Source organism: Notolepis coatsorum (assembly GCF_963971535.1).
Source record: "Notolepis coatsorum genome assembly, chromosome: 14".
NCBI lineage: Eukaryota > Metazoa > Chordata > Actinopteri > Aulopiformes > Paralepididae > Notolepis > Notolepis coatsorum.
Genome location: NC_140178.1, coordinates 34,581,306 through 34,603,950, shown reverse-complemented (window position 1 = coordinate 34,603,950; position 22,645 = coordinate 34,581,306). Strand labels below are relative to the sequence as shown.

At 41.7% G+C, this 22,645-nt stretch overlaps 1 protein-coding gene across 1 annotated transcript in view; it reads left to right on the top strand.

Moving 5' to 3' along the window:
* znf281a (zinc finger protein 281a) overlaps positions 1-20,737 on the top strand; it is a 40,766-nt gene extending 20,029 nt beyond the window's left edge. The window contains exons 5-7 of the mRNA XM_084329324.1: positions 13,973-14,056; positions 15,174-15,292; positions 17,786-20,737. Coding sequence (XP_084185450.1) covers positions 13,973-14,056; positions 15,174-15,292; positions 17,786-19,429 — 1,847 coding nt within the window. The 3' untranslated portion in view covers positions 19,430-20,737. The remainder of the gene's footprint in view (positions 1-13,972; positions 14,057-15,173; positions 15,293-17,785) is intronic.
* The last annotated feature ends 1,908 nt before the right edge of the window (positions 20,738-22,645 follow it).

Sequence of the window (22,645 nt, the reverse complement as noted above, 5' to 3'; positions counted from 1 at the left end):
TGCCCTTCCTGATGACTTGTCGTACAGAACTTGTAAGTCGCTTTGGATAAAAGCGTCAGCTAAATGACTAAATGTAAATGTGATTTCAATCTATTTTCAAGCAGCTCTTCCTTCCCTTGTATTAAACAGACCATTTTGTTGGGTATAGCACACGCAAAATTGTAAATTAATTATTTTCTTCCCTGTCTGGTTACCCCACACCCAGTAACAGGGTAGTAAAAACTGTAAATCATTGTAATTTTTTATAAAACTTTTATAAAAACTTGGCAGTACATTAGGCAAGCAGTGTCCCTGGCTCCAAAAAGCATTGCTAATGATTAATTGAAGCCAATTTATCCCATTGTGACTAGCACGATATTGATTTTTTGACACCGATATCGATAACTTTATGCTCCTCAAGCCGATAACCGATACCAATAACCGATATTTATTGTATTATATATTTTTTTAAATGTATATATATATTTTATTTTGGATCAAATTATTATTTTTGAGTTTTTTTTTGAGGAATTTAAACGTCGCAAACTAATCTTGTTGGCCGTTTTCTATATCTCTTCTGCCTCGGTGTCTGCCTGCGCGAGGAGCACACTCACACACACACTCACTCACTCACACACACACACACACACACACACACACACACACACGGGTGCTGCAGAGTACAGACAGCTCTGCTCTCATCATGGCGGACAGAACGAAACGTTCAAAAGTCTGTGTCTATTTTACTAAAGTCGATGCTGACAACGCTCGTTGCCATAAGTGCAACAAGACATTTGCCAGTAATGTATAAGCGCTGGTACTTGTCAATGTGGCTGGCGGGGAGATAACGTTAGCTCCGAGTAGAATAATGGCTGACAATCCGGAAGTAAATAAACTAATGAGAGCTTCCGATTGGTGGTAAGAAGAGGTGGGTGCAAGCGGTGGGACGTAATTGGCAGATCGACTGTCTGCCTCCGAATGTAACGTGACTACGTCACAGCCAAGAAAGGGAGCGCTGGATTTGTGAAAAACTCCCTGTTCCTAAACCACACGCTATCAGCCGTACCACAGTACTGGCAAAACGGGAGGAGGCTATAATAAAAACAAGCGCCCTTCATCCAAATCCACCCACACCGGATTTCTTTTAACCAAAAAATTTATTATATATTATCAGAGCTATCAATAACGTTATCGGGTTTATCGGGATGACGTCATAATTGCTGATATCGGCCCGATAATTATCGTGCATCCCTAATTGTGACATCATCAAGGGGAAACAATTCTTGGAACAGCTTGATTAAGCGTGTTAATATGAAGACTTGAAACACTGGCCAAATGGCAAGGAGTACATATGTAATTTCCCCCCTCAGCACCTAAATAACATTTCAGACAAAGATCAGGCAAAATGCATTTCCATAGTATCTCCCCTTGAAACCATCTGCACCAGCAGAGCATGATGACAATCGGGTAACTTTTCCATAGAGTAGTTACTGGGTGAGTGAACAAGCAAATATGCGCAGAGAAGGAATTTCCCCTGCAGTCATTTAGGGAATGTTTATTTTTGTTTGAGCAAATTACTTAATTTATCCTGATTTTAGTGCTTGAGTAATCTAAAACTCAATTTGACCGCTAGGCAGCTGATTCCACTCCAATCAAGTGTAACATTAAAGTAAATGTAGTTGATATTAACGTCAAGGAGAAGTGCTCGTCCTCACTACTCAAATCCAGCAAGCCAGCTATGTCACAATCTAACATTAAACAAAAAGTCAAGCAAAAAGGAGCCAGATCCTTGTCAGCAACAAGCTGATCTACCCGAGGTGTCGCACATAACTTATCCAACCACATCCAACGTTAGCATTAGCCAACACGGAACACCAACCAGCCAACCTACGTTGCACATATCATTACATGTCCACCACATCTAGCTAACGTTAACAAAATTAGCCGCCTTGAATCCTGTAATCATTCGTCGTATATTATTATTAACATCACTTTGGTGTCGGCTTACATCATGCCATGACAGGATTGTTCTTTCAGTAAAGCAATTAAAAATGAATCCACAAGGTCCATTAGCATGTTCTTGGTATCTAGGGACATCTATGGACCTCAGGGAATGTATTCCCAGTGTCAGGAATATTTCATTTCAACCTTTATTTAAAATCGTAAGCATCTGAGGTTTCCCTCATTTACAGAAACGACGATTGTACAGTACATAATAAAAACAATATTCACCGAAATTTAAACACCAGAGTAAAACAAATTAAAAACGTTTAAAAATCATTTTAAAATATCAACTAAAACAGTTACAGGTAGTCACACAATGGTCTGAAATCAACAAATCATACATTTAAACATTCCAAGGGAAGGGAGAACCTCCAATTTTAGCGTGAGTTGAAGGACATTCCATGAGTTAGAGGCATCAAAGGAAAAGGCTGACTTCCCTAGCTCAGAACAAATCTGAGGAACCCTAAGAACCATCCAGTCATTCGATCGAGTTGAATAGGTTCCAATATTCCAATCTAACAGTGAGGAGATATAAACAGGTTGTTTACCAATAAGGGCTTTAAAAATAAATAAATACCAGTGTTTGTTGCGCCTTTCTGCAAGAGAAGGCCAACCCACCCTATCATACAGGACACAATGGTGAGTATCATATCTGTCACCAGTTATAAATCTGAGAGCTGAGTGATATGCAGAATCCAGAGGTTTAAGAGTTGATGCCGCAGCATGCCTATAAATTACATCACCATAGTCCAAAACTGATAAGAAGAATATTGTGTCCGTTACTATGCTTTAGTAAATGAACTATTATTATTATTACTATATTATTATTATTATTATTTTTTATTTTTTTATCTTTGATGGTGAATAATAGGGATGCACCGAATGGGAAATTCTTGGCCGAAACCGATACCGAAAATAGAAAACAGTTGGCCGAAAGCCGAAAGGCCGAAAATGATTCATAGAATAGAATTTTTTTTTACCAATGTTGTGGAACATTATGATTATGGTAAATATATGATTATGGCTAAACTTAACTTAAATAATAAATAATCACTATTATGGGTCCATAAAACATTTATTCAGCACTTCTGAATGCATACAGTACATTAATTCCATCTTTTCTCTGGCTGCGCAGCGGACATCTGTGCTCTACTGAGCGCACCTTTCTAGTCCCCAGCTGAATGTGCTCGCTTGACTCGGCACAGTAGACGCGCGACAGACGGACAGCGGCAATGTGAGAAACACAATCCCCCCCCCCTCTCGCTCTGAATAATATGCATATTAGATCACTCAGTGATTAACCGCGGCATATAGTAAATAAGGATATAAAGCATGTTAAAGACGCATTTATTTGACGCGTTGCGCTCAGTTTACATAGAAACAGCGCGACTCCCGACAGCGCGACATCATCACAACAACACGCGAATAATATGTATATTAGATCACTCAGTGATTTACCGCGGCATATAGTAAATAAGGATATAAAGCATGTTAAAGACGCATTTATTGGACGCATTGCGCACAGTTTACATAGAAACAGTGCGACTCCCGACAGCGCGACATCATCACAACAACACGCAAGGTTGTTTCTGTTTCGGTGATATATTTTCGGTGAAAAAACTCTTTCGGCCGAAAGCCGAAAGGCAATTTTTTGCCATTTTCGGCCGAAAACTTTCGGTGCCGAAATTTCTGTGCATCCCTAGTGAATAACACCATGCTAACATTGACCAAAAGTGAAAAATTCAGCACCTTCTTGAGATCAAGTGTAAACAAATTTATCAATCATTTATCAATGCTGCCTATGGCCGTGTACGCACAGATATGTGCGTAAACCGTGCGTACGATAATTTCTAAGCATTATCGGAATACTTCTCACGGTGTGCGCTCCGCGCGGAGCTGTTTTCAGAGATACAGTATGACAGTCTATTTGCTAGGGCTGTCTTAAATACTTCGAAGCTTCGTTCGATGGCACAAGCTTCGAACATTTAAAAAAAAATCGAAGTTAAAAAAAATAAAAAAATCTTTTTTTTTTTACTTCAGTGTGTGTGTGTGTGTGTGTGTGCATGGGGACATTGGGTGGGGCCGGGGGACAAATACACTGGAGGAAAGTAACCCAGCTCAGCACTGCTCAAATTATATCATCACTATTGCCTGTTTGAAGGATATCATCCTCAAACACATATACACCACCTACACGCCTATTCTCAGTAGAGATGTTCCGATACCATTTTTCCCTTTCCGATCCGACGGCCGATACCGATATTTATCCGATACCAATGCATAAAAAATAAATAAAAAAAATGTATATAAATTATATATTTTTTTTTTTTTTTTTTTTTATAGATACTGTTATACTGTTTTTTAGTAATAACTAGAACGTATGGTATTTATTCAACAACAGGTGATTGTATAGATTTGTATTAGTATCATTAATCAATGAGTATGGGCTGCAGCACTGCAGATATACCCTACTCCAATGATCCACACGGACATTAAACGGTGTTGCACTCGCTACTCAGTGGCTCTGCAGATATACCCTATTCAGTCTGTAAGCTAGTGGCAGATAGAACGTTCATGTTGTGATTTTTGATGCAAAATAAATATTCAACATTCTCTTTTGAAACTCCGCCTCAGACTCTTATCCTTTGGCACTTGCTGTACTTTGCTTGCAGGTCTGCAGCCATTATTGCTGGATTATAAATAGCACCAACTTTAGACACGGTAACGTTATCAAGCTAAGCTAACTGACCTAGCTCGTCTTCCCGCATTGACATTTGATAACGTTAGTAATAGTCAGCTAACGCTAGTCCGTAGCTACTTAACTTAAATACAATTCACCGTGGGTGCATTATTGTTGATAGACGGTCACGGACAGTGTTAGGTCCTGGAGAAAGGACAGGCGATCATCTGATTTGATGTAACGTTAAAGCGGATGTTGTTCCTTCCAACTAGCTATCTTTCCAGCTAATGCTATCATAACACCAGCCAAACACATCCCGATTCCCGTCCGAGCTCCCCGTCACACCGCACTGTCGGGGACAATGGAATTTAAGAAAGTGTATCTGCTGTTAAAATGACACAGCATCACACTTTAAAACATGTTCATTTTATAATCCTCACTCTCCGCAGGACTCGGCAGGAGATAAATTACATCATGGGATCGGAGGCTAGAATTTACGTGTACTTGCCGATACCGATACCAGCATTTTAGGCAGTATCGGCGGCATTTCCGATACTGGTATCGGTATCGGAACAACTCTAATTCTCAGTCCTTGCCCCACAATGGTGGAATGAACTACCCACCCCAGTTAGGACAGCCGAATCCCGTCCAATCTTTCGCCGTCGACTAAAGACGCACTTCTTCAACCATTATCTGAAATAAAATTAAAAAAAATCTAACCCTAACTAACCTTACTGTCATGCACTTGTCCTAATAAACTAACCTACACTGTAACACGCAACACTTTGATGAATATTGTTACTCAGCTGATAGAGTTGTATCCTTCCTGATGACCTGTCGTACAGAACTTATAAGTCGCTTTGGATAAAAGCGTCAGCTAAATGACTAAATGTAAATGTGAATGTAAATGCCTTGTAGAATTCCACACATAAGAAAGAAAGATACTGGGATGAATAAACAAAATGGGAAATAAAATGTAGAAATGCATGCAATACATAAATAAATATGAATCTCCATATATGAAATAGAACATTTAGATAAGGTGCTACTGAGATGTTTTGGTGAGTTCTTTGTTTTTTTGTGGAAGTAGCCCTTCTTAAAAATGCATGAACATTCACTGATAATTGGTCTGTAGTGGAGTCTACAAGGTCTACATTGCCGGACCTTGTAGACTGACATAATTCTGTGCATAGTTTAGTCTACACAGGCCATATTTCAAATAATCAAAATCTTACTTCATTCATCTTAAACATTCTTGATTTGGGGGATTGGTAGTTCCCATGAAATCTGAAGTTGTTCAAACGACAACAGCGATCCACCTTGAATTAAATCACACAGCCGTGTTGGCTGTGTCACAGTCACGAAAGGGGCTACTTAATTCATTAATCCAATCCACTTTATTTATAGAGCACATTTAAAAACAACAAAGTTTACCAAAGTGCTGTACAAGTCCCACAACATAAGATAAAAAAAAAAAAATTATATAAAAAAAAAACGTAATTTTTTTTAATTCGAAGCTTCGAATTAAAATCGAAGCTCGGCCCCGAAGCTTCGATTGCCAAAAAAAATTCGAAGGTCAGCCCCAAATTTGCTGAGAGAACATAAGTAGAGTCCGCTACCCGAGATACATTCTAGAGTTGTTCCGATACCGATACCAGTATCGGAAATGCCGCCGATACTGCCTAAAATGCTGGTATCGGTATCGGCAAATACCCTCTAGGGCTGTCTTAAATACTTCGAAGCTTCGTTCGATGGCACAAGCTTCGAACATTTAAAAAAAAATCGAAGTTAAAAAAAATATTTTTTTTTTTTTTTTTTTACTTCAGTGTGTGTGTGTGTGTGTGTGTGTGTGTGTGTGTGCATGGGGACATTGGGTGGGGCCGGGGGACAAATACACTGGAGGAAAGTAACCCAGCTCAGCACTGCCCAAATTATATCATCACTATTGCCTGTTTGAAGGATATCATCCTCAAACACATATACACCACCTACACGCCTATTCTCAGTCCTTGCCCCACAATGGTGGAATGAACTACCCACCCCAGTTAGGACAGCCGAATCCCGTCCAATCTTTCGCCGTCAACTAAAGACGCACTTCTTCAACCATTATCTGAAATAAAATTTAAAAAATCTAACCCTAACTAACATGCACTTGTCCTAATAAACTAACCTACACTGTAAGGTGGTGTTTGTATGTACATACATAAGGACACCAAATTCATTACCCGTACTGACCTTCATCATGAGACAATTGAAACTGTATGGGTGGACATTTTATTTGAAAGGGCAAAATCTGTTCTAGTCGGCACAATATACAGACCGCCAGATCAAACTGGCTTTTATGATACTCTGGATGTGTGCTTAGCTGGAGCTGAGGATGCGGAAAAAATTCTTATTGGGGATTGGAACACGGATATGCAACAAAAAGATGCACCCGTCTTCAAATCCTTCAATAGGTTTTGTGATCTGCACGGCCTCAGCCAACTAATCACCCAACCCACAAGGATATGTGAATCAACTCAGACTACCATTGACCTCATACTGACCTCTGACAAGTCCAAGATCTCCAATAAAGGGGTTATAGCATGTGGGTTAAGTGATCATTATATGATATTCTGTACCCGCAAAAAGTTAAAACTAAAGGCTGGCTGTCACAAAACAGTCACATCTAGAGACCTCAAAACCTACTCTAGCGAGGCCTTTAACCTTGAACTGGAGAGTCTGGACTGGTCAGATGAACTCAATGGTACACTGGTTGAAGAAACTTGGCTTGGCTTCAAAACCAAATTTTCATCAATACTAAACAACATGGCCCCCCTAAGAACCACCAGGGTAAAAAATCGCGCTGAGCCATGGATGCACACTGAAATACTGACCGCTATGAAAGCCAGAGACAAAAAATGCTGAGTTTCGTAAAAGCCAGTCAAAGCTTACCAAAAGCACGAGCAGTGAACTCCAAGACCACTTGACTGAACTCAAACTAGAAAGAAACAGACTAAGAAATGACGTAAACTCCATGATCAAAACTGCTAAAGAAAAATTCATCAATGACAAAACCGAGGAAAACAAAAAAAAAACACGTGAACTTTGGAAATTACTCAACAATCAACTAGGCTGCAGTAAAAAACTTAAAACCAGGTTCTCAAACATAAACATAAAGACGGACAACACGCTCATCACAGACAAGCTGGATGTAGCCAATTACTTAAACACTTTCTTCACAAACATAGCCACAACACTGGTAAACAAACTACCCTCCCACTCAGGGCAGTATGGGGTAGAACACATAGTAGCATACTACAAGAACCTAGGCGTCCACAAAGACGACTTCAAACTGGAAATGGTAACTACAGATGAGGTACTCAAAAAACTGAGCGCCCTCCAACCAAACAAGGCCACTGGCCATGACAACATCCCCTCCAAATTCCTCAGAGACTCAGCAGCAGCCATCACCCCAGTCATCACACACATAATAAACCTCTCCATAAAACAGGGACACGTCCCCAAGGACTTCAAAATTGCGAGAGTAACACCCCTGCACAAAAAGGGCAGCAAATTAGACCCGGGCAACTACCGCCCCGTTTCTATCCTTACATCCATCTCGAAAGTCATGGAAAAAATAGTATACGAACAGATCGAAAAGTACCTCGTGGGAAAAAATCTAATCTACGAATTCCAATCTGGCTTCAGAACATCCCACTCCACTGACACATGCCTTCTCTACTTGAACGACCACATCAAACAAGAGGTGGACGCGGGCAAATACTGCGGCATGGTCATGCTGGACCTACAAAAGGCCTTCGACACTGTCAATCACACCATTCTGATTGACAAGCTAAAAGCAATTGGTTTTGATAGTTTATCAGTGAGCTGGATACAATCCTACCTGGAGGGGAGGGAACAGATGGTGGAGGTAAACGGTACCCTATCCCCCCCCTCACAGTGAGCTGTGGTGTTCCACAAGGAAGCATACTAGGACCGCTACTATTCCTAATTTATGCAAATGACATGTCGTCAGCTTGTGACTGCAACTTGTTCCTGTTTGCGGACGACTCAGCCCTGCTGGTCTCTGACAAGAACAAGTTACAGGTTGAAAAAGCCCTCAGCTCGGAACTAGGCAAAATCTGCATATGGCTCGCCGACAACAAACTATCATTACACATGGGCAAAACAGAGTCCATTCTCTTCGGTTCAAATAATAAACTCAGCAAGACCGACGGCTTCTCGGTTACAGTGGGTGACAATATTATCACAAGGAAAGATGAAATTACCTACCTGGGTTCCATCCTAGAGGCTAATCTTTCCTGTGACAAAATGGCATCCAATGTAATAAAAAAAGTCAACCAACGAACGCGATTCTTGTACCGGATCTCCTCTCTGGTAAACAAGAATACCCTGAAGACTCTAGCAGGAGCACTCATTCAAGGGTACTACGACTATGCTTGCACCTCAAAGGCACTAAAAAACAAATTACAAACATCTCAAAACAAGCTAGTCAGACTACTGCTTGACCTGACTCCTAGAACCCACCTCACCCCTGCCCACTTTGACAACCTAGGATGGCTTAGAGTAGACGACAGAGTACAGCAACTTGCAATGGGCCTGGTCTACAAGATACACTACGCGACCAAGGTACCCATGTACATGTAAAAATACTTCCCAAAGGTCAGTGAATACCACGATCACAACACCAGAGGGAGCTCCACAAATCATGTAAAACCCAGATTCGGCTCAAACAAGGGACTAAACACGTTTCGCAATTATGCCACATCAATGTGGAACGCCCTACCTAAAGCTGTAAAGGAATGTGAATCACTACCCACTTTCAAAAACACTCTCAAAAAATACCTACGTGAGACTGCAATTCGAAACTGGCCCCTACAAATGTCCTAACCTAGTTGTACAGTAAATGACCAAGTAAGGCTTTGTCAGTATTCCAATGTACAGTGTAAAATGTGTGTCCCCTACCCTACCCCCCCCCCCCCCCCCCCCCCACCTCCAATGTACAGCCCTCACCCACCCATCCAACCCCACCCCACCCACCCAACCTCCTCCAATGTACAGTTTCTACGCCAAATGTATATACACTCTTTTTCTGGACACTTTTGTATCACAAACGGTACTGTATTTGCAAATCTGATATGTCATAAATGTATAGATGTAGCAGTACTGTCTATCTGTATGTCATGTATGTCATATATGTCATGATGAATTGAAAATGGGGGACCCTGATGTAAACAAGACGAAAGTCTTTCTCTGGTCTGCATCCCCTTAACAATTGTATGTATTGAGCTGTACTGTACTGTACCCATTCTGCAATCTGTTAATAAACTTTTCAATCAATCAATCAATAACACACAACACTTTGATGAATATTGTTACTCAGCTGAACACTTTGATGAATATTGTTACTCAGCTGATAGAGTTGTATCCTTCCTGATGACCTGTCGTACAGAACTTATAAGTCGCTTTGGATAAAAGCGTCAGCTAAATGACTAAATGTAAATGCCTTGTAGAATTCCACACATAAGAAAGAAAGATACTGGGATGAATAAACAAAATAGGAAATAGCCCTAATACCCTCTAATTTTGCGCTCCGATACCACGTAATTTATCAACAACACTGCGGTCTGCTGTGAGCATTATAAAACAAACGTGTGTTTAACCGACCGTGAATTAAAGTGTCAATGCTGTTTGTCATTTTAACAGCAGATACTTTCTTAAATGCCATCCTCCCGACAGAGCGGTGTTGACGGGGAGCTCTGATGGGTTCGCTTGGTTGTGTTATTAGCATTGAACAGCTAACCGAAAGCTAGCGTTAACTAACGTTAAAGGTTTAGTCATAACGTTACCTTGGCTAAAGTTGGGGCTATTCATAATCCAGCAATAATGGCTGCAGACCTGCAAGCAAAGTACAGCAAGTTGGCAAAGGAGTATTCCAACATAAATCACATTTTCACCAGTAACGTTAGTCTTTCCATCTCCCGGTATCTCATGCTAGCTAACCTAGCTCACGTTAGCGTCGTCACTGAACCACCTCGCGTACACAATTAATGACATGTTGCGGACAGCCATATGTTTAGCTTTTAGTGCCAAATGATAAGAGTCTGAGGCGGAGTCTCAAAAGAGAATGTTGAATATTTATTGTGCAAAAATCACAACAGATCCTCTGCTACTTCAACGGAGCCTTCTGGAAACAAGTGCAGCAATGAATGTCTGTGTGGATCATTGGAGTAGGGTATATCTGCAGTGCTGCAGCCCCATACTCATTGATTAATGATACTAATACAAATCTATACAATCACCTGTTGTTGAATAAATACCATTACTTTCTAGTTATTACTAAAAAACAGTATATATATAAAACAGTAGCTGTATAATAAAAATTATCATTTATATAATTATTTTTAATTTTAATTTTTTTTTAATGTATGCACTGGTATCGGATCAGTATCGGTATCGGCCGATACCCAAAGCTTAGGTATCGGAATCGGATCGGAAAGGAAAATTTTTTATCGGAACGTCTCTATAATACATTCTCCTTGATTTGTACCCAAATTGGAGTGTGGAACAAAACGCACAAATTACATCCCCGTGCACATTCAAGTCCTCTCCACCCTGGGATCTTTGGCCATCGGCACGGTCCAGCGTGATATTGGAGATGGATCGAGCAATAGACTGTACCCATGTAGTTGTCAAAGCTCCATCAATAAACAAATTCAGTTATGTGAATAGAAAGGGATTCCACTCAGTCAATGTACATATAATCTGCGATGCGCATTTGGCTCATAAATGTCGTTGCTGGTGGCCAGGAGGAATGCACAACACATTCAGGCCTAATTGTATTTAATTAAATTGTAATGTTATTACTGGGGTATCTGTAATTAAAATATCACTTAAATGCAGGTGATCGGGGTTATCCACTGAAGCCATAGTTAATGACTCTGACCAACCCAACGACCCAACAGGAGCGCAATTATAACAGGCTCACGCACGCACAAGAGCCATTTAGAGCGCAGTTGGCCTGCTGTGTTTGGCATGGGGGGCAGACGCAGAACACCCACATCCAAACGGCGCAGCAATTCAGTCAAGAGGATCATACAGCAGTTTTAAGTAAGTCTCCCATTGCAAGGTCTTAATCTAACTTTAAAAAACCTAAACGAAAAAAGGTGTTTATTTTCTAGTATGATTATCACAATGACTCAAACGCAAGCGCAAAATAGTTGTTACGAGTTTTTATTCTCCATTGTGTTGCAACTTGCAAGGGCAGCAATTCGCTTCAGTGACTCGTTCATTTCAGTCAATACAGTGCAAATGTCGGGTCAGCTTGTCATTTATTTCTGTCAATGTGCTGGTTCTGTAGGACTGCGTCAGTCAACACCCTTGGCTCCCAAATATTTACAAATATTTAAAATCATATGATATATTGTTTAAAATAAAAAGCTAAATACTATTATTTTGTGTCATGTTTCCAAATAAGATTGTTCACAACGACCTTCAATTCTACCTTCAATTTGTTGGTTAGAATGTTAGATGACCTCCATGATCAATCTCGCTCTAAGTGAAGTTTCGCATAGTTCGCTTAGCCATTATTCCACATTCCACAAACAGGTATGTTCCCATGGGGGTGTTTAATTACCATATATGGTTCATTAGGGGCGATTCTGTATGCAAATACTTAGAATCGTGCACGAGCATAGACGGTAAGAACAATTGGTATTTATCAACACAGAGTGTACGCACAGTTGATAAATCCCGATAAAGCTACATTTGAAAGAGAAACGCAACATTACTTACTGTATTGATCTATTCATGACGTGAAATAAATCTTGTACCAGGCCGATCAGGCTTAAGAAGTTAACTCTTGTTTTCAATATGCATTTATTTAACATTCAATACACATGCATTGAAGTGTAAAATAATAATGGCCCCGCCTTATCAGATAAAAAGAAAGTATGTGAATAGTGTGTTGTGCTGGTTACTTGCCATCCTTTGTGATTGGCTTGTCAATAGTGCGGAATTGCAATATTATGGTTATCACGACAGCCCTAGTGCACACACATTGAGGGGCGACAGTGGTTCAGGAGGTAGAGCAATCATCTGGTAATCAGAAGGTTTCTGGTTCGATTCCGTCTCCTCTCGGCCACGTGTCGGTGTCCTTGAGCAAGACACTTAACCCCTAACTGCTCCCGATGAGCAGGTTGGCACCTTGCATGGTTGCCTCTGCCGTCGGTGTGTGAATGTGAGGCATAAGTTGTAAAGCGCTTTGGATAAAAGCGCTATATAAGTGCAGTCCATTTACCATTTACACACACACACACACACACTCAATCACACTCGCACACGAATCTGTGGTAAAAAGAGAGAGGGCGCCTGTCTCTTTGTATCCTAGAATGCTAAGACCATAGGACTACCAGCATGATTCTAGACCTGTGCAGTCTGGAGGTCAAAGAGACGATACAGCAGCTTGCATCATTCTGAAACATAATCTAGTCTCTGTTTGTGGAGGAAGTGAGGACCGGTATTGCAAGCCAGCAGCCTTCTCTCCATCCCAAATCCATTTTAGTTGATATCAATGAACAGTTTATAATGTAATAATTATTCATTATAATTTTTAATTATTATTATTTTTACAATAGTAGGTTCATTGAACATGAATATAGACGACGACAACATAAATATATAAATTGGTCTGAAGAATAGAATTTTTTTTTATCAATGAGTGGAATCATTGTCGAAGGACATCCCTAGTGGTTTAATGGTGTAGTGCATGATAGGACTGTTGGATCATCATAATCACAATTATTAAACATGATTTCTCATTGATTTGAGAACATCTTATGACGATGACTGATTTTGACTGACCAAAGGCTGCCTTCCTGTCATTTCCTACAAGTTGGTAAAGGCATTTCAAAATAAGCGGAGAAGTGTGCCGTGGCACCCTCCTCCTTCTCGACACGAGCTGAAACTACTGTTTGGGCTTGGAGGGCGGAACTCACCACTGTGAAGGAAGGATGCGCTGCATTTACAACACGAGACAAAATGAGAGCAACACGGCATGTGACACAATAAGTGTTCCATTTAAATTATCTTACTTCCAGACTGTCTCCCCTACTGGCTCCCATATTTGTTGTCTGTTACTCGCAGTTCTATGTTCTTGTGTATTCATATTGTTCCCTGTTTCCCTGTGGTTCTGTTTATTTGTTTCTTTTCTTTTTTGCCTATTGTCAGCGACTTTGGGTCATTGAAAAGCGCTATACAAAATAAACGAATTATTATTGTGAAACATGGTCTGTGGTCTTTTTTCAGGTGAAAGGCCCTTCAGATGCAACCAGTGCAACATGAGTTTCATTCAGAAGTACCTACTACAGCGGCACGAGAAGATACACAGTGGTGAGTGACAAATAGCCACCGTTTATCTGACCAGATTGCTGGTCATACCTGTGAAACGTGCATTCAACAAAGATGTTTAACGGTATGATTTGTGGTGCAGAATGGCACCCAGCTGTTGAAACACTTATCGCCCCACGACTGGCTTTGTTTACGTAGTCATTTATTGGATCAAAGAACATTTTCTTCATTCTGAAATCTATAGTTTTTATCTTATTCTAACACTGTATTTGTATTTGGGTTTCATATGACCTTTTGTGGAAGTTAGTAAACATTGGAGTAAATAGAGCTGTATTTTGAGGTATGATGGGTTATGGATACAATACAATTTCTTGTTGAAAACACTATTATAACAAATTATCTTAATTATTTTCAGTTCTAGTGATTCAAAGTCATGTGCAAAATCCATTGATAAACATATCAAAGCCTTCTGTCTTTGGTTTTACACACACACACATACACACACACACACACACACACACACACACACACACACACACACACACACATACACACACACACACACACACACACACACACACCTGGATCTAGCAGCCCCCATGCACTCACTTCTGCCTCCACTCTCTCCCTCAGCTGTCTCCCGCACGGCGACTTTTCCTTTCTTCCTCTCCTCACTTCAAAGTGTCCTCAGTGAAAAGTTGGCCAGATTTCTTTAGCCAGCTGATTAGTATGTCATGCGCAATTATAGGCAAACGATATCCCTCAGAAAACAGATGTTGTCCTCCTCAAAACGCATGAAAGTAAAACCGCTATGCGTGGTGAACTGCTCTTTTTGCAGTGATTTGTTTTGAAAATGGATTCAACACATTAATTCATAAAGACTTAATGAGCATGTGAAGCCAGGCAAGTGATTAGAAACAGTCTTTAAATTACTGATAAAAAAAAACCGTACATTTTATTTACATTTTTTATCCAACATCACAGATGCAAGTCCATGTTCTTAGCCTATTTTAATCAGTTAACCGTTAATAACAGGCTAACAAAAAATACAAATCCATCTACAAGTCAAATTCTTCAAGAACATATGTGAATTCACTCAGTTTATATGGTCAATTAGATCCGGATTGTAGCTTTAATCTTCACTGTTTTCATACGCCAGGAGAGAAGCCGTTTAGCTGTGATCAGTGTAACATGCGCTTCATTCAGAAGTACCATATGGAGAGGCACAAGAGGACGCACAGTGGAGAAAAGCCATACAGATGTGAGACCTGCCAACAGGTTAGTGAACCTCGGCCATAGAGATGAAACAGGGTTTGTCTCCAATAATAAAATCCTATACTATGACTACGTTCACACAAAGTGGTCCAAATCAGATTTGTTTGTGTGACTTGGATCTCTTTTTTTTTCATGACAGTGTGAACAGCACAAATCACATCGAATCTGATCTTTTCCATTCTGATTTGGGCCACTTTCATATGTGGTCCTAAATCAAATACAGGTCAGATTTTTTTTGCAATGCAACCTCAGTCTGAACAGTTATGCAACTTTCACATCACTCTAAATTGACATTCGTCACAATTCTTTACATCCATCTTCGTTATTGTTAATTTGCGCATGCGGGTCAGTTCAGGAGTATGACCGGTTCACACAGAAATCTGATGTTGGTCACATTTAAAAAATAATGTGAACAGCCAAATGAAATAAATATGAATTGAGCACTAAGGCTTGCAGTGTGAAAGTAGAGCCATGTGTACTATATCAGATTTCAAAGCAATGTGACCAGATTTCCGGGCACATTGAAGCATGTTAAATCTCTAATGGAGAAAACAATAATCTTTGTCCAATTACCACAAACGTATCAGCCTAAATCTACACTCGGTATAAGTTATGGGTTGCATCAGCGCTTGGCATCAGATGATATTTAGGTATGGTATAGCACCGATAACCACTTTTCCACTGCCAAGTACTAAACTGTCTGTCTCTGCCGATACCAAGTACTGATCCGATCCATAGCGTTGCCTGAACAGTATAGACTTGGACCATCGGTCTGCGGCCATTGATCATATACACACAGTGGGCATTTTGCTCCTATGTCGTGCTCAGGTTGACCCTATTCCTACCCTGTTTTTTTGCATCTACTTTTTTCTCTCATCCCAATTTCGTATTATCCAATTCTTCTCTCCCCTGTCTCGAACGTTGCTAGACCATGCCTCCCACTGGTCGGCTGCAATGTGGACGAAGCCTTGCATCACGTGTCCCCTCCGGTACACGAGGAAGCAGCCGTCGCATCTTTTTACCTGTACAGCGCAATCTCTCAGTGGCGAGGAGTAACGCGTGGGAGGCTCACGCTGCCCCCGATACTTCCTGATTCTGCTGTACAGGCGCACCAACCGACCTGTAGGAGTCGCTGTCCACAACGTCCGATCCCTACCCACCGGCTTTCCCACCCCCTAATACTGCCAATTGTATTAGTATGAACGACCAGCCAAGCCGGAAGCAACGCAGAGAGCTGGGCTCGGACCCAGCATCTCCTGCGTTAGTGGCGAGCGCCTTGCCCACTGTGCCACTTAACCGCCAGCCAGGTGGGAATCTGTCAAATAAAATCAAATAGCATGGCAAGGAACTAGGGATGTTCGATATTGGCTTTTTTACCTATACCGATATTGTCCAACTCTTAATTTCCGATACCGATATCAACCGATACCGATATATGCAGGGTTTCCCCCCCCCAAAAAACAGAATAATTTCAGGTAATTAACATTACATATCTCTTGTCGTGGAATTAACACAACATTATGCATACTTTTGACAATAAATAAAATCAGAATTAGTTCTTACTTGCTTGCCTGGGTAAATAATGGTTAGATAAATGTAAAAAAAAAAAAAAAATCAACCGATAGCGATCATTTCCGATATCACATTTTAATGCCAATATCGGCCGATAATATCGGACATCCCTACAAGGAACCCAATCTGAACATGTCATAAGAGCAAAATGGCCACCATGTGAATATGGACAGGAATGATGTGTAAAATCCTAACATGTGTTAAAAATGCAGCAGATTAACTCTCTTTGCTTTGATTTCTTGCATGTTGCACATTTCTTGGTATTAAGAGAAGAAGAAGAGGTCTTTATTTGTCATGCAGATTTATTAACACACATGCGATGGGCGACCCACAGGAACACACACACATGCACTGAGTCGCTGATGAAATGTTCTCTGCACTTCCCATCCCGTCATCCTTCCCCCCCAAGGGCAGCCGGGAGCAGACATGGGCTTCGGTGTGGGCCGTGCCCGGGGACAAATCCAACAGCGTTAGCGATCTGTTGTGCATGTTTTTCCATTGGGTTTATCGGGAGGGGAAACCCTTGCGAGCACGGGGAGAACATGCAAACTCTACACAGAAAGGCCCGGGAGATACCCCACCTGGGTAACTGGCAACACGGCAACCTGGTCCCCAAGCGGGAATCGAACCCAGGACCTTCTAGCTGTGAGGCGACAGTGTTAACCACTACACCACCGTAGATTTTAGTATTGGGGAAATGCTCAGATACTGATGCCCTATTATTGGTATTTGTTCATCCCTAGTTTTCAAGCCCCATTTGCCTCCTGAATTGACCTTTTAAATCCCCGTTCTTGTAAAAGCCATTTGTATTGTATTTGATTATTTTTTGCCGCATTTTGTCGTTCACGATTTGTTTTAAAAAAGGAAAGGAAAATAAAAAAATAATAACAATAATCTCTAAAACGTGGTCTTTCTGCTCTGCAGTATTTTTCCAGGACAGACCGATTGCTTAAGCACAAGCGAACATGTGGAGAAGCCATAAAGAAGGGGCTGGAGCCTGGGATGTTGGACATGGGTTGTGTAGACATGGGGCATGGCAGCTATGGAGCCACTCAGGGAAATGCTGGCGCTACTGGCAGAAAGAGGGGAAGGTCCAAAAACTCTGGAGAGGGAGGGGAGCGAAAGAGGAAGAAGGGGGCAGGAGTGTTGGCGGTGGTAGGTGGTTTGGGGGGTTCACACATCCACGGAGCAATGTCTGGAGGCTACAGTCTCCACGACTACTCTGTGGTGAATCAAACAGTGTCCTCCACTCAGCCGGGGCCCAGCATGCACCACGACCACCAGGGCCGAGCTCCAAAGATGGCCTTCAAGAAAGCCAACCGGAAGGGCCTGGACAAGCTGGGCCTGGGGCACGCCAAGCCCGGCTCCATGGAGCAGAGCGGAGGCCTGGACAGCCTTGGCCTCATGCAGAACAACGGCACTAAAGCAGGCCCTACCAGCAGCAACTACGACGATGCCATGCAGTTTCTCAAGAAGAGACGCTACCTTCACACTGCAAACAATACAACTGCGTCGGGCACTGGGGTGGCCGGAGGAGGCGGCGGCAACGACTACGAGGTGGGCGTCGGTCACCTGTCGTCTCAGCAGTCGGTCATACAGGGTGTGGTTTCCGGTGTGATGGACAGCGACACACCGCTGAGTCTGCTGGACTCCTCCCCGATGGGGGTGGACAAGCACGACAAGTCGGGGATCCCCGACGAGGTGCTGCAGAGCTTACTGGACCACTACAGTCAGAAACCAGACGGCTCGCACCACGACGTGCACTTTGACCTCAGTGACCAGCACGTGGTGCTGCATCCTCCGTCGGGCGACGGATCCGATCTTGGCCACGACGCCGACACCCCTAGCCCATCCGGAGACAAGACCGTCATCATGAACGAGTATTCCCGCTTCCTGCTGCAGGCTTTGGAGCGCACCAGCCACAGTGCCAGCTTCCCCCTGGGCCCTGTACCCTCCGCCTCCGGCCCCTTCACTAGCTCCCACCCCGGCAACCCCCTTTACTCCGACAAGAACATCTACACTACTTCCCCTCTGGAGTGTGGCTTTGGCCAGCCGGTAGCCTCGCCCTCCCTGCCCTCCTCTGTGCCAAAGTCTCACTTTGCAATGCTGTCGGGTTCTTCGCCGCAGCACAGCTTCCACCTGAGCAGCCTGGAGCCCTCGACACACCAGCAGCTCACCCCCTCTCAGGAGCTCACCGACCAGATCGACAAGCAGCAGTCCTCCTCCCCTCCTTCCTCCTACCAGATCAGCCCGTCTGACCTGGGCAGCCAGAAGGAGCGGCAGCCGGTCAAGAACGGCACCGTGGTTTACCCTCTGGCTCCCCAAGACCTGGGCTCTCTGGACTCCTCCAAGCCTTCTTACCAGATAGAGAACTTTGCCCAGGCCTTCGGCTCCCAGTTCAAGTCGGATGGCCGCGGCTTGTCTTATGGCACAGACTCTAGCGGGGAGGTGGACCACAGGATAAGGACGCCTGTGTCAGAATTCTCAGGGTATAGTAGTTTGTTAGCCGACGTCAATGAGCCAGTAAGTACAGGTTCCAAAACCCCAACAAGCCAAAGCTATAGATGAGGGCCTGAGAGGGGGGGGGAATGTTCTCTTGTTGAAAGTTCATGCTTTTGTTGCTCCTATTTTATTATTATTATTGTTATTATTATTATTATTATTGTTATTATTATTATTATTGTTATTTTTTTAAGTGATGTTTTTATTTTAATTATTATGCTGCCGCTATGTTTATATACCCCACCCCTCTCCCCAGGATAAGCCTGCAAGGCCTCCTACAAATGCAAATCTTTTGTTTTCTTTTGAGATTTTTTGTTTTTAAAGCTAAATATGTATCGAGTCTGTCTATTCATTTCATATTAGTGTCACTAGGTCTGCTCGTTAATCATTAGATTGAAAAGTACTTTCTAAAACAAGTGTAGGGTAGCAATGGACTTGTTTCTTTTCCAATGAGCTGAAGTGTTTTAGCAATCAACTTTACAATTGACCTATCTCAAACTCTGCCCCCCCCCCCCCCTTCTTGATCCTCCAATCGCGACTGTTGTTGCTTCGAGGATCAAGAAAAGAGGGCGGAGCTCGTGTTGGGTCAATTATAAAATAACAATGGAAATAACAATGGCAGGGAATAGCCCAGAACTGAAATAGCAAAAAAGAAAAAAAAAACGTTGTCTGTTACAAGGTTAAAAGTATTACTCAGGAAACAAAGTGTAAAAGGAGAAGCATGTGAGGTGCAGCGAGCGCTCGTTTCAGAGGTGTAAAGGTTTGCAACTTCAAAGAGGATGCTTTGGTTATTTTATAATGTTTTATTCCTTGCAGAATGAGTGTGACAAAAAAAAACAGACTGCTGCCAGCTCACTTACACTGAGATCACTTTCCACTTGGCTATATAGAGATTATGGTACTTTCTTGTCAATGTGAAACTCATGTTTTCCTCAATAAGGGCCATATATATTTATAAGAATATACAGTATATTATGTATAAAAAAATAACAGATTGAATCATTCTGGGGAACTGCCAGGTGAAAAAGAGGAAGAGAGGGCTGTCGGTGTCGGGGGTTTAAGCGTTTTGATGTTAGGGCTTTTCCTTGGCCAATAGAGGTTGCTGTTGGACAGCGATAGAAATGGCCTTCCTCGTCCCGTCTCCCCTCCTCTTCCTCAAGTCTTTTATTTCTTTAAAAAGAATCCAATTAGCACTTTTGAGCCGTTTATCACATTGAATAAACTACCCCGCTGGATCACAACAGCTCAGAACGTCGAGAGATGGACTTGCTTTCTAAAGAGAGGTCTGTGACTGGTGGTGTTTTGGGCATATGTAGAATTCGGGGTTTTTAACTCGTCTGGGGTCATGATCGGAGTACCCCGTGTTATGATGGCATGGTGTCGTTTTGGGGAGGGTTGGGTTTGTATGGGTATTATGGGCAGGTGTGGTCTTGGGATTTTTATTTCTTAACATATTGTCTCTTTTTTTCTCATGTTTGGGGAGGGTTTAGCTGGGGTGGGGGGATCTTTTAAAAAAAAGTTTTAACAGTTAATATGGGATAATGTAAATGTAATTCACAGCCCCTAGTTTTAGTTTCAATTGTTACCCAGTTTAGCAGCTTTGCTTTATTATTGAAATTGATGGGTAAAAAAAAAGTTAGTGACTCAATATTTTTCTTCTGCTGTTACTGAAGCAGCCACGTGTCAGGAAACGATGACTGAATTCTAATCTGAATGGCTTCTTTGTCCTCTGAGAAACTGTGTGCCTCATCCTGGGAAATGCAGTTATCGAAGACATTGGCAAAAAAATAGAAAGTGTTCGATGTAATTTCTGTCACACAATGAATTTTTTAACTTGCTTTTTGCTGTGTGTATTTTTGTAAATCAAACAATAACTGCAATGTCTTCCATAGCTACAGCTGGCCTTTTGCACTGGAAATATCGCTCTCTAATTTGGTTTGTCAAACTTTTTACGCCCCCCGTTGTCTTGAGCAATCACGATACCTGGCTGAATGACTGCAATGTTTGCAATATCATAGGGAACAATGACTGACCACTAGAATTTGCTGTGTTGGAACGGGTGAGGGCTAAACAATAACTAGAATTTCATATACCTCATATCGCTGTAAAGCAGGGATAGCGGACGGAAGGTTTGTTGTATGTAGCAGAGATGTTGGACATACAGGACATTTTTGTCATGTTACTTTTTAAACATTTTGTGTGTAAAGGGCATTTATGGGACCTCTTCAGAGGTGTTGCTTAAAGGGTTAACAGTAAATGTCGCTATGCCAACCAGTGTTCAGTCTACAGTTGAACTCCTGTCTCCTCGGTATATCTTTCTGTTACTTTGCCATATTGTTTTTCGAATGGCATATGCTTATTGTTTACAAAGAAGAAATGTACAAAACACTAAATCTTAATTTTGAGCCCCCATATAATTCGCATGATGTTTTTCTATTGCCTTTCTTTCCCTCTTTTTTGTCACCATCAAATTTGTAGCTGATATTATCCTCCATTTTAATTTTCTTCAGACTCTTGTGACACGAGTCACAAGGCTGTACTTGTCCAATGAATTTAAAACTGATTAGGAAAAAAAACAATAAAAAATCTGTTATCAAGAACTTTACTTCTCATCCTTCCTGTGTTTAGTGTTGTCGCCATTTGACACATCAGGTAATTGCATTTTTACATTGACAAGTGGGAAAGGTTTTAAAGTGGTATTATCTTTTGCTAAAATAAGTGGTCTACGTGTTAGAATAATAGCTCTACTTTCTGACAGCCATCACTGACAGTGTTTGGCCAGTAGCATGGGTCTCCCAGTCCCTCTGCTCTGAAGTAAACGGAAAATAAATTGTCTGGTATTCCATGCCCACTTTATCCAATCAGGAGAGAGAACTCCACACTGCAAAAATAAGAAATTACACCTAGTTTTAAGCAAATATGATCTTGAAACAAGTAAATTAATATGCAAATTTGGTTTAGCAAGATTTCTTGAAATAAGTAAAAATATCTAAGGTTCTCTGGATTGGATAGAGTGCATGGGAACGGGATACCAGAACATGTATTTCCTGTTTACTGCAGAGCAGAGGGACTGGGAGACCAATGTTACTGACCAAACACTATATTTCAGTGATGGCTGTCGGAATGTAGAGCTATTTAACACTTATTTATACCAAAAAATACCACTTGCAGCTTTGTCTTTTATCAACTTATATAGAGGATGTGTTTAGCATACTAGTATTTATGATTGCTTGTAAGTTGGCTTTGTGATGTAATGTACTCCTGTAATGTAATGTCTTCATC